This window comes from Nelumbo nucifera, chromosome 8 (assembly GCF_055504915.1).
Source record: "Nelumbo nucifera cultivar China Antique chromosome 8, China Antique-T2T, whole genome shotgun sequence".
In the NCBI taxonomy this organism is placed as follows: Eukaryota; Viridiplantae; Streptophyta; class Magnoliopsida; order Proteales; family Nelumbonaceae; genus Nelumbo; species Nelumbo nucifera.
Window position 1 is genome coordinate 53,246,585 of NC_142656.1, and position 16,092 is coordinate 53,262,676.

The 16,092-nt window shown below is 39.5% G+C and overlaps 1 protein-coding gene across 1 annotated transcript in view; it reads left to right on the forward strand.

The window, feature by feature from the left end:
• The window catches only part of ISA1 (isoamylase 1), a 124,337-nt gene that overhangs the window by 35,679 nt on the left and 72,566 nt on the right, over positions 1-16,092 (forward strand). Inside the window, exon 5 of the mRNA XM_010264992.3 lies at positions 9,287-9,378. Coding sequence (XP_010263294.1) covers positions 9,287-9,378 — 92 coding nt within the window. The remainder of the gene's footprint in view (positions 1-9,286; positions 9,379-16,092) is intronic.

The following is a 16,092-nucleotide window of genomic DNA, read 5'->3' on the forward strand; positions in this document are numbered from 1 at the left end:
TATTTGATTCACAACAAAAAAAAAATTGCATGGAAATCTCTTACCTAATCACTTGAAAATCGGACCACACAAGACACCCACTGCACCACACGAATCAGCCCTCTTCTCTTCATCGATTAGGGAGGGCTTCTTAAAAACTACAGCAACCAACCACAAACAACACAACTGGAGGCATAGAAACCTCCAAGGGAAGAGGGCGACCACTCCTTTTCAGCCCTTTCCCTTATCTCCAACTAATGACAAAGAAATCAAGAGAAAACCCTAGGCTGGTTGCGCAGAAAACAGAAATCTAGGCAGATCCGAGTTGCTTAGTCCAGCTCTGATACCATATTATGATTCGGCTTGCCTTTAAGTTCTGTTAGTCTGATAACAGTCAAGAAGAGAGAAGAAGAAAGGAGGAAGAAAGAGAGAGAGAAGGGAGAATAAAAGTCTGGTTTGAATGAGAGAAAAAATTACATCTCCCATTCAGCCAGATGTGTTTTATATTACTAACATTAATGGAAAAGACACATGTGCCCCTACTTAAGTTAGGGACACTAGTTTTATCATAAACTTACACATCAGAAACCTCAACATAAGCATAAAGGCAGAAATACCCCGACATACTCGACACTAACATATTTCAAGCCATGAAGTGACTTCTTCAATTTGTACACCTTGCCTTGCATCTCCTTACCATACATACCAGGGGAAGAGTCATATATACTTCTTCAGTGAGATCACCATTTAAGAATGCGTTCTTAACATCAAACTGATAAAGGGGCCAATCATAGTTCACTGCTGAAGATAAAAGAACTCTCACATAAGTCATTTTAACATCTAAAGAGGTCTCAGTGTAATCTATCCCATACACCTAGGTATATCCCTTTGCAACAACGTGCCTTGTACCTCTCTATCGATCCACCAGCATGACACTTATAGTGTAAACCCACTTGCACCCAACAGGTTCCTTTCTAATTGGCAAGTTAACAATGTCCTAGGTATTATTTCTATAAAGTGCTTCTATTTTAATCCTCATAACATTCCTCCACTCTTGTTTGGCCCAGGCTTCAGTCACTAACTTTGGGATGGGTTGAGAGGAAATAGAGGCTAGAAAGGAATAGTAGGATGGGGACAAGAAGTTGTAAGAAAGATTTTTGGAAATACAATGAGCTATACATTTTTACTTACCCTTTTTCACAGCAATGGAAAGGTTAAGGTCTAGAAAAGAGGGTGGTGGAGGTGGAGATATCAGACTTGTCCCCTCTCTTCAATGATTGGAAGCACTTGAGACTCAATTGGAGATGTGGGAACAACCTATGTCTGTTTTAGTCTTTGCTGCTGGTACCACCTCTAGAGAATAGGATGAGTGGTAAAAATAGGAGAACTAGTAGGAGGAGGGGGAGGAGCAGGAATAAGAGACCTTAAAGGAGAGGAGCCCTCCACAGGAATGGAAGTAAATATGGAGGGCTCAACAGAAGACTCAATAGGAGTTGGAAAATGAAGGGATGAAGAAAACAATTCAGGAGGACTCTCCCCCTCAGTAGGATAACTATAAAAGGGAACTGACTTTGCAAAGGTGACATCCATGGAAACAAACCGGACTCCATTAACGGGATCAAAACAATAATACCCTTTCTATGTGGGGATATAACCAGGGAAGATGCACTTTTGAGCCTTGGATTCAAACTTATGTCTCTTGGCTCTTGGAACTAGGAATGTGGACATAGCAAGTGCAACCAAAGACACATAAAGGAATGGAGAAAACCTCAACACTAGGAAAGAAGACACCAAAAGGAGACTTCAACCCTAAGACTCGGGAAGGCATACGGTTAATAAGATAAGTGACTGTTAAACAACCCCATTTTTCTATGGAGTACGAGCACAAGAACTTTAATGAACAACCCCAAAATTTTCAAGGTAGGAGGTAAGATCATTCTCAAAATAATCCTTAGCATTGTCTGATTAGAATATTTTGATGCGGGTATACTATTGCACAAGTTTAGGCACTTTAGTACGAGAGTGCATTAGGTAGATCCAGGAATATCGTGAAAAGTTACCAATAAGCAAGATAAAATATTTATAGCCACCCATACAAGGTAAATTGTAAGGCCCCCACACATCAGAGTGAACAATATTAAAATGAATAGTATATCTTTTATTGCTTGCAGGATAAGTATTCTTACAATGTTTTGAGAACTCACAAGACTCGCAATGTAGACTCAATAGACTTATTCCTTTGAATAGTTTTGGAAACAACTAACTCAATGAAGAAAAAGACAAATGACCCAAATTGGTATTAAGTTTTGTTAGTGGAATTTTTTTTAGTATAATTTCTCACATAACATAATTCACCCAATTAGACTAATAATTGTTTTTTTTTGGTTATTTGGGGTAATCCCCATTCAGGAAATCTCGTAGATATTCCCTTAATAACATCTCTGCTAGGGGCAGAGAAAACCTTTTGATTCTGATTCAGAAATACAAATGAATAGACTAAATGGAGTATCATTTTTCTACAGAATTTTCCTTTGAAAATTTTGGTATATATTTCCTCTTTGTTTGAGAGAAAACCAACAAATAAAGAAACAAACTTTTTATATATAACAACTAAATAGGTATCATAAATAGTCATATTTCATCAATAAGGCCACAAATGGCCTTTAAATTGTGGTTATGTGCATTATCATGTTGCGAGGAGGCATAATCAGCCAAGTTTCATGAACAAGGGTGTAGATGATTGCCTTCCTCACATAAAGTAATGATTTTCAGGGTCAAAATGAAGCAAGGAACCATAATTAGCCAAGTTTCATAGACAAGGCTATAGATGGTTATTTCCTTACATGTATTTCAAGATGAAACAAGGAAGATAGGAAAAAAAAAGGAAGAAAGGAGTGAGAGGAATATAAAGAATATTGTCTTCCCTCTCATGTGGGAAGTACAAGGAGTATCATATTGAAGGGGTATAGGAAGAAAACAAGATTCCCTACCTTTTCCCTTTTTTTATGCCCTCCATACCAATCTTCTTCTCTTTTTTCTTCCCACTTGTGTTTTAGTTCTAGAAATCTTGCAGGTAAATTAGTATTAGCCAACAAAAATGGCATTAACCCCTTATCCTTGTAGGAGAGGGTTTTATATTGAGGAGGGAGGTGGTTAAGTAACTCCCCACTTCTCTCTTCTTAGGGTGCCAAGTGTCACCGATTTAAAATGAGTTAAGGAGGGAAAAGAAAACTCTTCCTTCCTAAGGTAAAAAGTATCCACCCCACTTATAGTGGGTTAAGAAGGGAGAAGAAAACTCTCTTCCCTAGGATAACATGTGTCCCCCCACTTAAAGTGGTTAGAGGAGGGAAAATAACTCTCTCCCCTAGGGTGACATGTGTCCCCCCACTTTAAGTGGTTAAAGGAAGGAAAATAGCCCTCTTGTTAGAATAGACAAGTGGCTAAATAAATGGGACACCTCACAAGAAATTAATTAATATAGATTTATTCTTTAGGGCCTACTGTTCCTTTAAATAGGCTCTACTATAGGCTCATTAAGTGCTTATTGCATTACAAACAAGCCTAATTAACTTGGGGCCTATTGTTCACTAAACTAGACTATAGGCCCCTTTCTTTAGTAAAATGTTTCAGCCCACCAGTAGGATTGATTGGGATTATAAGAAAACCCTTTTTCTTTTTATTATTATTATTATTATTTTAAGCTGTGTCTAGGAGTATCTTGATAACCTGTTCCCAGTCCAACAAACTTAAGGACTCAACAAGTTTAGGTACATGAAGAACAAATGATAAGGTTAGGGCATATGAGGTTTTGATGTCTCCCTTTTCTATGATAGGAGATAGAGAGCCATCAACAAGGGATATTTTCTCTCCTGGCCAGAAAGGAGTTGGTAAGAGGTGAATAAGTGTGAAACACTAGCCATGTGGTCAAAGTAACTAGAATCAATTATCCAAGGGATTTTATGAGTACTTAAAATAGTAGCATGATTTGTAGTGGCACAAACACCCGAGTGTGCACGCATAGAGAAAGGAATTGTCTCTAATGAAGTAGATGTTGTTGCAGTAGATTCCAAATGACTGATTTTTCGGCCATACTTTTCATACTCAGCCCTGGTGACTGCAAGTTGCTCTCCCATTGACTTCAAACCACTCTGCCCCGATTCACTCTGTGAGGAGGTGGCTACATTTCCATTTCCGCTTTTTCCCACTCTCAATCCTATTTCCATTATTTCCATTCTTGAGACTGGAAGGAAAGAGCTTTGGGTGCAGTTTCCTACAGGTGTCTTTCGTATGTTTGGGCTTCTTATTGTACTCATAGATAACATCTTTCTTCCTAGTGTTGACCTTCGTTTCATCCTGGTATTAGCATAGTGACCAACCAGTGGCTCTACAGACTAAACCTGTCTTCTACTCTCTTCACTACTTACCATAGCATAGGCCTCAGACTAAGTCGCCTCATCCTTTGCCAAAATATTTTGTCTCACAATCTCCGAGTTGAGTCCGGTGAGGAACTAAAAAACTCAATTTCTCTTCACCAACTTTCTATGTGTTTCTGCATCCTTTGTACATCTCCATACAATAGTCTCCATCAAATAAATCTCATGCCAAATAGATTTTAGCATGGAGAAGTAGACGACTAAGGGTTTCTCTCCCTGTCTTAGATTGTTCACATCATTCTTCAATTTGTAGGCCCGAGCAACATTCAACTTTTGGGAATAGGTTTCCAGGACACTATCCCACACTTCCTTTGCAATTTTCATCCATAGGTAATGCTGACTAATATGTGACTTTATAGAATTCACTAACCAACCCACTACTGTGTAGTTTTCTTGCATCCACCTTTCATAAGTAGGGTCATCCTCCATTGGTTTCTTCTTGCTCCCAGTAATGTAATCCCATTTTCCTCTACTACATGCATGTCTCTTAATTGGCTGAGACCAGGCTAAATAATTGGTTCCATCCAATTACACAGTGGTCACTTCCCCTAAAAGAGTCTTCATTGACCCCCCATGTTCAAATCCGGAATTTGTGGGATATTTGACTTCTCCTCTGGTTTTCTCTATTGAGTGAATATATGCAAACAAAAATCAAATTAGGGCTTTACTAAGCTAGAATTGCTATCCCACGCAAAAAGCTACTCTTCAACCTGTTAGACAGTGTATGCGCTTAGCTCCAATCAGATTGATGTACAAATACATTTATTGTAAATGAATAAAAGTACATTATTGTTTCATGTTGATATTGGTATGTTTCTATGAAATTACCCCTTAAACTGGACACCTATGAGACACGTGTTATTTAGAATGTTCTCAGTCATTGGATAGACTTGGGGAGTTTATCCTGCCAAGGCTGACATTGATGTGCTACCAAAGAAGTTGGGGCAACTTGTCTCAGCTGGTAGGGTTAGACCCAAAGCACATGCAGTGTGTGTTTGGTTGAAACACTGAACCCATACCATTTTCCAGTTATGTCCTGAACCTTGGAGATTGATGGGAAAAACTGGAAAGTCACACTTAACCCCTAGACTTGATTATGGTATTGCACTAGGTATTGGATTGGGCTGTCTTTGATATGCCAATTAGTGAGATCCATTGAGGGTCAAAACCTGGGTATGTTGGGGCAATCTGAGAATTCATTTGAGTGGGTGATCATAGTGATAGGACCAGCCCCTTTGTCGGACAAAATGAATGGTAGGGCTTACACTCTCTTTGAGAGTGTGACATGCACCTTTCAACTAGGGGAGAGGTCCTTCCCTATCGGGCAGTGTTTGATCATTACAGGGCAGATTACCTGATGGGCTTTATGCCTTTATCTTACTTAAGTCCATTATCCTTGGGTCTTCATAGGATGGCTGAATTCAAGGATCATTAAGTGTAAATGTCGGGTCCATTTTGAGCCCATGGTGATGTGCTCAAGGGTTCACTGCGTTTAGTAATGAATTCGGCCAGGCATTTTCACAGAGGCTGGGCCGAACTCATGTGGTCTTATGTGAGGTCATCGTGGGGTCCCACACTATACAAATCAGGCCTAAGTTGGCCATGCAACACCCTTGGGTCGTGAGCCTTATAACTAATGGGCCTAAAGCCCATAATTAATATGATTAATTAAGCTGTCACGATAGCTTAAGTTGTCATGTGACATGGGGAAAATCTGGGTTTGGAGCACCTATCCTCTTAAGAGGATAAGACTTATCTCTTATTAGAGTCTAGATCCAAATTAGATTTGGATAATCTCCTAATTTGATTGGGAGAAGTGCTCCATAAAAGAGATAAAAGAAGAAGAGGGTGAACTAGACAAGAACACCTCTCAATTCTGTTCTCTCTCTTCTTTTGTCTTCCAAGAAACCCTAGTTCGACTACAACTTATTTGGGACTGATAGAGATCAGTTTTCCTCTGATTTTTGCAAGAAAAATCCAGAGGGATTTCGTGCTCACATCCCTAGTTCAATCCAAGCAGTTGAATTGCAGTTTTGCTGAAAACTATGTTGCTGAACCGACTTCAGGAGTACACTGTGCCGTCTTCAGTGGAGGCTGATTTTAGGATTGATTTGGGCGTGAATTTCCACCTTGGGATCTGCTTTTGTGGCATTCGTATCAGGTATACCTCTCCCTCTTCGTTTGGTTTCAAATCTGGTCTGGTTCAGTGCAAGACCGATCCTGAAAAATGCAGTTTTTTGAAACATAGGAATTCGATTTGTGGAAGGATTAGGAAATTTTTGAAAAATTTCCCAGCCGTCTAGCATGGTTTGGCCACCCATGTGATGGATCCTAACCCTTCCTTCACAACCACCCAAAACTAGGGTTTTATAGGACTTGGGAGAATGGGAGAAGAGGAAAAAGTTCAATTGCTCCTACTAGAGGTTCCCTAACTCTTTCCAACACAAATCACTCTTAATGGAAATCAATAGGCTTCCCTTTGATCCCCAGGTGTAATCTTTAAAGTGTCTCTAGAACCCATAACACCCATAACAAAGTTTCTCCAGTTATCTAGGGTTTTCGGGAAAAAAAATCTCCAAGAACCTGCCTTGGGCTTCAAGTAGGGATGAAAAACACCACAAAAACCCTCCCAACTGGGCTATATAAGCTAACTAACAACCAATCAGTGGGAGGTGAGAACCTTCTCTGATACCAAGTTGTAAAACACACTTGTAATAATTCAGAAAAGAAAAGAAAAGAAGAAAGAGAAGTTTCAGTAGGAGTTTGAAGAAGAAAATGAGAACGGAAGAGAAAAGAGAAGAGTTTGATCTCTTTCTCTCTAGCCCCCATAGATCTCTTTTATTTCTTTTAATTCTAATCTAAGTACAATTCCATGAGTGCCCTTAATGGGGTGGCCAACACTAAAGAAACAATAAAAACAAGTAACGGGCCCATAACTAAGGCCCACTACTCAAAGAACATAAGCAAAAACATGACTTAAATAAAATAAAGAAACTAAGGCCCATTCGGCCCATTCTCACTACAAATGCCAAAATAGTCTTGATCTTTAAAGACAAGCTCCAAAGAGCTCAGTGCACCTATTTCTCTACTGGGCTGTTGAAAGATCTACCCAAAAAGACTTGTCGGACAGCCCCTTAGTTGGAGACAGAGAGGGAGAGTACCTTTTTGAGGAAAATGGTTTGGATGTAGTTGTGAGAAAGAAACAGCCGCTCAACTAACTACTATAGGGTTTCAAAATGAAAGAGAAAGGGAGGCTTTTGAGAGGGTTGGGAGGGAAAGTGCCTTTTTGTGAGAAAGATGTACTCAACATGAGGAAAATGGTCTGGAACTTTGAGTGTAGTTGTGAGAAAGAAGCAGACGCTCAACTAACTACTTATAGGGTTTCAAACTGATAGAGAAAGGGAGTCTTTTGTGAGGGGCAATTTTGACTTTTTTAGAAAACAGTGGAGCCAAGCTTGTGAAGAACATTTCATTTAAACACAAATCTGCAAAAGTTAAAGAAAGATGAGATTTTGATGCCTCATCCCAAAATTTCAACTTATTTGGTAGAAAAAAGGATGTTTAGAAGGAAACAAAAATAGAAGCACCAAATGTATGGGGTGTCAAGCACAGTTGTTAAGGCGACACCTAGGCGGGCACCTAGGTGGCAAGGCATCCTTGGAGGCTTGCCTCGCCTAATCGCCAAGCAATTTTGTACGTTGTGTTATAAGATACTTTTATGTTCAACCAAAGAGAGCAAGACCACTCCCAAATGCTAGAGGTGAAAGTGTAGGAGTATAGCAAATGTAAAATGAATTATCCATTTGCGTTGCAGAGAAGCATTTGTGAGAGGAGAGACACCAGTTGGGCCTTCTCAATGGAAGTTGCTCATAGGAGTTGATTTTGAAGTGGCGTACCTCCTGGTAGAAATCCTTAACCTTAGGATTGATTGCATTACTCCAAATCGACCTAGAAGAGGAAGCCAACTGAGATGATGGGGGAGAAACGAAGAATAAAAAAGAAAGAGGTACATGCAAAAGAGCCTGAAGGGTGAGGGTCCAAATTATAGAAGAAAGAGACAAAAGGTCACAACAAACTCCTTCCGAAAGAGAGAGGAGGTTGGGCAATAGAATAGATGCCAGGAAAATGATCCTTCAAGGGGCTATCTCCCCACCCACCATAAATCCTCCCAATATTTAATTTCGTCACTCCTTGAGGCATCACAACAAATATGCTGAAGGAAAGATAGAAGAAGTAATAAAATAGCCTGTGATGTGATTTTTAGGAAGTCACGCCAGTTAACAATGCGCTTTCCTATTAGACATGTCCACAAGTCATGACTCTTAGACAACTCTAGGAGCTTTTATGGTCAGACTCTAGAGTTCCTAGGCACATAGACAACTCTTACATGAAACTTGATTGTTAGTTGTATAATTAGTGAATAGTTGGAAAGTGAAGCCATCATTCTTGAAAGCATCTACTTTCTACTTGTAGTGTGAATATAGTTACTGCATTAACATGAACCTCTGATTAACTTACCAAGAAGATGTGAAGTCCTTAGCTATTTGATTCTCATTTTCTGCACTCTTTATGAATGCAAAAAAGAACCATTATTCTATCTAGTGAATTTTATGATCAACTGTGTAAAAACAGCTATATTCGGAATATTAATTTGAGGAATCTCCTTTATCGTATGCTTTGCATTGATGACAGATAAGCTAATAATCTAATGATCAATATTCTATATATTTTGGCTTCTGTTTCTAGAATTGGTTTACTTTTAGCATGTGGAATTTGGACTTGCACCAATTACTTCAAGGACAATATCAAGATTTTCTCATCCATTATTTTCTGCTCCTTGCAGAATTCTCAGTAAATGTTCATTTGCTGTACAGGAACTTGGAATTAATTGTATAGAGCTCATGCCATGTCAGGAGTATAATGAACTGGAGTATTTCAGCTACAACTCTGTCCTAGGTGACTATAAGTATGTGCATTCAATTTTTTTACTAAGTTAATTTTTAGTAATGTTTTTTGTTTTTTATTTTCTATTTTTGTAAAAAATTATAGCTCTCTGTTGAAATCAGTTAGTTACTCCCAGTCTTTTATTTATTTTTCTGTTCTTTAGTGCCACAGGGTCACTCTTGTAATTCCACTTATTTTTATTGTTAGTTGGGTCGCCCTAATATAAAAGCTAATAGCTGGTGGCCATAAGTTTTGAATCCAAAATTTTCTTCTCTCTCCTCTCTTCTCTCTTCCTCTTCTCCCTTCTTCTCCTCTGATATCTCTAGCCTGGAAAACATGGTATCAAGCGGGCTTTCTGAGATTAGAAAGAGTGTGATAAGTCTTCCTTTTTTTGACTTCTCCTAGCTGTGGATCGAATCTGATCAAGAAGTAGATCGGACTGATCTGAAGGGGGTTCTACTAGTCTTCTTCTCTTCTTCCTTGGCCGTGTGCCAAGAAACCCTTAAAGGAGGGGAAATCTGATGCTGCGAAGTTAGATCTCTCTTCTGTGGATCGTGTGATCCTCTCTTGTACCCATTTAAGTGGGTTTTTGGAGGTCTAGATGACCTGAAACTGCTAGGTCTCTTTGAACTGTTGATCGTGTGATCCTGATTTTTTTTTCCTACCCAGACAATTGGGCGGTGTAGGTCTGAATGACCTGTAACTGTAAGACAGTGGTCGGCTATCTTCCTTGCAAACTTTTCCAGTAATTGTTATCCAAGAAAAGTGATGAAAGGGTACATGCAAAGTCAGCCTAGCTCCAGAATTGCCCCTCTTTGTTTCTGAACTGTCTTTCAGCAATGTGCAAACAAGCTGATCTATGTGGTATCCCTAAAATTTATACTTTGACTGAGACTGACTTGGGGATTAAATTGTGGCTGAACTAGGGACTGAACTGACTGAACTGTAATTGAACAGTGGCTGAACTGAACCAATCTGAACGGAACTGTTAATGAATTGTGGCTGAACTGTGACTGATTTTGAACAGAACTGATCTGGGAACCTAAATCTTATAACATGTCATCTGAGGATTCTATCCTGTCTAGTGGGTCCTCCAGTCAAGGTGGAGTGAGTGGGGGATTTTACATGAGTTTCCACATGGCTGTGATACCTTTTGATGGTCTTAACTACCTAGAATGGTCAAGGGGAATCAAACTATACATAATAGCCAGGGGGAAGGTAGGCTATATTAATGGTAAAACTAAAGAATCGAAGTCGCAGGGGGTAGAGCATGATAGGTGGGATCAGGAAAACAGCATGGTGATGACATGGCTGTTACTTTCTATGTTGCCTCCAGTCAGGAAGACCTTCATGTAGGCTGAAACAGATATTGAGATTTGGGAGCAGGCAATATCTACCTATTCAAAGCAACATTATTATGCCAAAATATACCAATTGCAAGCTGCCTCTACTTGTAAGAAGGGGGAGAGGACCCTCTCAACCTACTATTCAGATTTGACCTCAATTTGGAAATAACTAGATTACTATCAGAACATTGATTGGAAGTGTCATGCTAATGCTAAGGCCTACAAGTCTCTGGTTTCCCAACAACGGGTGTTTGCCTTCCTCTTGGGGCTGAACCTTGTTATAAGTCCCTCAAAGTTCGGATATTAGGAAGTAAAGATCTTCCTTCAGTACAAGAAGTGTACGCTCTAGTACAGTCCGAAGAGAGCAAGCAAAGTGTGATGAATAGCTCTGAGGGGGAGCATATTGCCTTAGTGACTAAAGGGAGTATGGTTGTAGGAGGCAATAATTCCTTTAAGAAGGGTGACTTTTAGAAGAGAGTGGGTGATAAGGATAAGTTATGGTATACACATTACCAAAAGGCCAGACATACTTGAGATACTTGTTGGGACCTCCATGGAAAGCCAAAGTGGGCCTAGGAGTTGAGTAAGAAATCAGATCAGAATAAGAAGTTGGGACAGCAGAATCAGAAAAAAGTTCAATACAACAAACTTGGCCTCTTAGGAGCCTCATTCATCTACTGTTATTAACCTGGACCGCCCATCCATTGCCGATCCCCAGGAAGATATCATTAATTCTTTTCGTGACCACTTGGATCTGTATGGGAGAGCAATATGCTAGATGGATTTTGATCCTCCTGCCTCGACTTCTTTTGCATCTACTTAAGGTAATGGTAATCCTGCCATAACCTTCCATGTGTCTTCCCATTCATCTGATTGACCTTGGATAATTGACTTTGGAGCTTCAAACCTTATGACGGGTAGTCAAATTGTTTTCAATCCTATCAACTTTTATCTGGTAGGGACAAAGTGAGATTAGTTGATAGTTCTTTTTCCACCATAGCTGGCCAAGGAACCATAACCCTTCCTTTTGGACTTACCCTTTCTAATGTATTACATGTTCTGAAATTACTTATAAACTTGTTTTCTGTTAGTAGCATTACAAATTCATTAAATTGTTCAGTGACCCTTTTCCCTTCTTCGTGTGGGCCTACCCACTATAGCTCTTGTGCCAAAACTTCTCAACAAAATGGTGTTGCAGAAAGAAAAAGCCGCCATCTACTTGAAGTGGCTCGTGGCTTACTCATCCATATGAGTGTTCCAAAACGTTTTTGGTTAGATGTCGTGTTATGTGCTACCTATCTCATCAACTGTATGCCATCTCGGGTGTTAGGGTAGAAGGCCTCTCATCAACTCCTATTCCCTAAAGCCCCTTCTTTTCTATTCCCATTTGTGTGTTTGGTTGTCATTGTTTTGTTCAAAACTTGTCTCCTACTCGTGGTAATTTTGACCCTCGTGCTCTTCCTTGTGTATTCTTGGGCTATCCCAAAAGGGTTACTGTTGTTTCGATCCTGTTTCTCGGAAATACTATATTTCTATGGATGTGTCTTTTTTTGAGAGTGATCCTTTCTTTCTGGTTTCTCCTTAGGGGGAGAATAGGGTGGAGGAGAAAAAATTTCAAATGGTACCTCCCCTACCTTACCCCCTCCGTTCTGTGTCTTTCTTCGTTGCCACAAGGGCGATCTGGGTTCAAAAGCTGTGGAACAACTTGAAACTGTACTGCCAACATCATCAGATTCATTGGGGATAGATCCCATCCCACCAAGTACTATTATTCTTATTGGCATTCCTTGTTCTATTGCTATTGATTCTTATTCTACCAATGACCTTGACATCCCAATCGCACAAAGGAAGGGAGTTAGGTCTTATACCACCAAACATCCTATCTCCCACTTTATTTCATACGAGAACATCTCATCCTCCTTTTGTGCTTTTCTCTCTTCCATTGACAATGTCCCTATCCCCAAAAGTGTGGCAGAATCTCCTCCAGTACCTTAATAGACAGATGCAATGAAAAAAGAGATGGATGCCTTACATAAAAATGCTACATACGCATTAGTGGACCTTTTTGTGGGAAAGGAACCGGTAGGGTGCAAGTGGATTTTTACAATAAAGCACAGGGCTGATGGTACAGTAGAATGGTATAAAGCTCGGTTGGTGGCGAAAGGGTTTACTCAGGTGTATGGAGTAGACTACACAGAGACATTTGCTCCGGTTGCTAAGATGAATTCTATTATAGTTCTTTTTTCTCTTATTGCTAACCTTGATTGGGATCTCCACCAGTTAGATATTAAAAATGCCATCCTGAATGGCGATCTTGAAGAAGAGGTGTACATGGTGCAATCTCCTGGTTTCTATGTTCAAGACCAAGAGAAAAAGGTGTGTAGGTTAAAGAAGTCCTTGTATGGACTAAAATAATCACCGAGAGCTTGGTTCAAAAAGTTTCACCTAGTTGTACAACAAATTGGTTATAAATAGTGTCAGACTGATCATACATTATTTATGAAAAAAGGAGAGGGAAAAATTGCAGCCTTAATAGTGTATGTTGACGACATAGTGATCACAGGCGATTGGAAGGTAGAAATTTAGAGACTAAAGGAGTTCCTAGCCACTAAATTTGAGGTGAAGGATCTAGGTCACTTGAAGTATTTTTTTGGAATTGAAGTGGCCCGTTCCAAAAAGGGGATCTTCATTTCTCAAAGAAAATACATCCTAGATTTATTATAGGATATACGAAAACTTGGAGTCATGCCTGTTGACTCCCCCATTGATCCAAATCACAGATTAGGTGATTGTCAAGGTGAGACTATCAAGGATATAAAACAATTCCAGAGACTTTTAGGCAGACTATTATATTTGTCTATGACACGACCAGACATTGCTTATGTTGTGGGTGTTCTTATTCAATTCATGCATGCTCCTAAGACTACACACTTAGAGGCAGCCAATAGAATCCTTAGGTATTTAAAGATGTTCCCAAGGGCTGGTTTACTTTTCCAGAAGATTGGTCACTTGAAGGTTGAGGTGTATACAGATGCTGACTGGGCCGGATCAGTTGATGACAAAAAATCTACTAGTGGGTATTGTACCTTTGTTGGAGGAAACCTAGTCACATGGAGGAGCAAGAAACAAAATGTTGTGGTGAGAAGTGTTGAAGCTGAATATAGAGCAATGTCCCATAGCTGAAGTTATGTGGATAAAGAACTTGCTGAATGAGTTGGGATTTCCTGTTGATGGCCCCATATACTTGTATTGTGATTCAAAGTTGCTATCAACATTGCTGCCAACCCAGTGCTTTATGATAGAACTAAACATATTGAGGTTGACAAGCATTTTATTAGGGAAAAAATTATAAATGGAGAAATGTGCACTCCATATGTCAGTTCCACAGATCAACTTGCAGACATCTTTACCAAGGAATTGCATCATCTGCGGCATAATGATTTATGTGACAAGTTGGGCATGATTGATATTGATGTCCCAACTTGAGGGGGAGTGTTGAAATTAGTTAGTTACTCCCAGTTTATTTATTTATTTTTCTGTTCTTTAGTGCCACAGGGGCACTCTTGTAATTCCACTTATTTTTATTATTAGTTGGGTCACCCTAATATAAAAGCTAATAGCTGGCACCACTAGCCATAAGTTTTGAATCCAAAAGTTTCTTCTATCTTCTCTCTTCTCTCTTCCTCTTCTCCCTTCCTCCTCTCTTCCTCTCCTTCTCTGATATCTCTAGCCTGGAAAACACTCTCATTCTAGTTTCCTTGTGGAGGTAATTTTGCATTTGAATCCCGAGATGTGATTTCACTTAAATAATTTGAATAGACTAGAAAATTTGTAAAATCTAGATTTATAGATTTTCCACTTTGTCGCTACTGCTTTATTACAATTGCTTTGAAAGTTTGATATTCCAATTGACTGCCTAAGTTTTGTGTAAATTTAAAAGTTCGATATTTTGTTAGACTACCATATTATTTCCACTTATCCTTCACCATGACTTTGAGTACTTGAGATCCCTTGTTATGTGCTTAATCTTGTAAAGAAATGATGTTACCTTTTTCATTGATCAGATGTATAAGTTTAATATATTATATTAATCATAAGTATGCTTTAGTAGGTTTAAGAGCCAAAAAAGAGAGTTTTAGAAACTCAAAAAAAGCCTAGGGCTGACAGCCGACCAAAAACTGTAGTTTTGGTGGAGAAAAAAAACCAAATTAGAAATTTAATACTTCACAGAAACTAATGCAACAACTTTTGTTGGTTTTTGTTAGAGTTAGCCAATTAAGGGTAGATTAGTCAACTCACCTTGGTTAAGTTATGAGCTTATGTGGCAGTCTTATTAGAGGTTCTCTGTCCCATACTTAAGTAGGGGCAGTTTAGTCCTTGTACATTTAATTAGAGCCTAATCACTATTAAGAGGTCGACTGATAGGGTTTAGCTATCAGGTTCGACAGTTCTTTCATCTTCTTCTTCTCCTTACTGGTTCGGACTACTGTAGCAACAGTAGAAACATGGTATCAGAGCTAGGTTCGTGACCTGTTTCAGTTCGTGACAACTTCAGTTCATGCTTCAGTTCTCTCCTTTTCTTCTCTGGACTGTCAATGGAGAAAAGTGGTTCGTCCCAGGCCTGAAACATCTCAGCTCTTCTTTTTTTTCTGATGCGCAGAACCTCCTTTCCTAAGAAAACAACTTCAGCAGTGAATGGTTGGCTGAAGCTCTCAAACGAAGGTTGGTTATCTCTTCTCTTTGTGCTGTTGGTATTTCTGGGTTGAAAATCTTCAAGAACTAGAGAGGACCGATCAGAACCTAGAGAACTAGGTTGGTTGTTGCCCTGGTTCTTAGAAAAATTCCAAGAACAGGCTGTGTTTACAGTGACCAAATGGTGTAAGGGCTGCTGCTGGTGGCCAAATGGTGTAGGGGCTACTGTAGGTAGCCAAATGGTGCAAGGTGTAATGCAATGGTACTAGTTGAGTTCTTGTTGGTCTTGTGGTGCCCTCTTAAAAGCGTTAAAGCAGGTCTGTATTGTGTGTGATAGCTATGGCTGTGTGGTGGTGCTTGTGATGCACAAACTCTGTTGAGTAGTTGTAAGAGAGCTTGCATGTGGTTAATAAGTGCTGAATTAATGTCGGTGTAGTCTGTGTTTTTTTGTGAAATCAGTAGTGGTGTGGATAAGAACAAAGGCGTGTGTATCTATCATTGTGTTTAGGGACCGCTGTAGGTTCTGAAACATCAAACTCTTGACAGCAGCACTTAGTTGGTGATTGGGAAGTCAGATTAGAGGCAGCATTGAAAGAATATCATGGCAGCAATGGGAGATGGCTGTAGTGATCAGAAACCTAGTGTGGTGGTTTCCTCTGACTATCTAGGTGTACAGATGACCTCAATTAAACTGAATG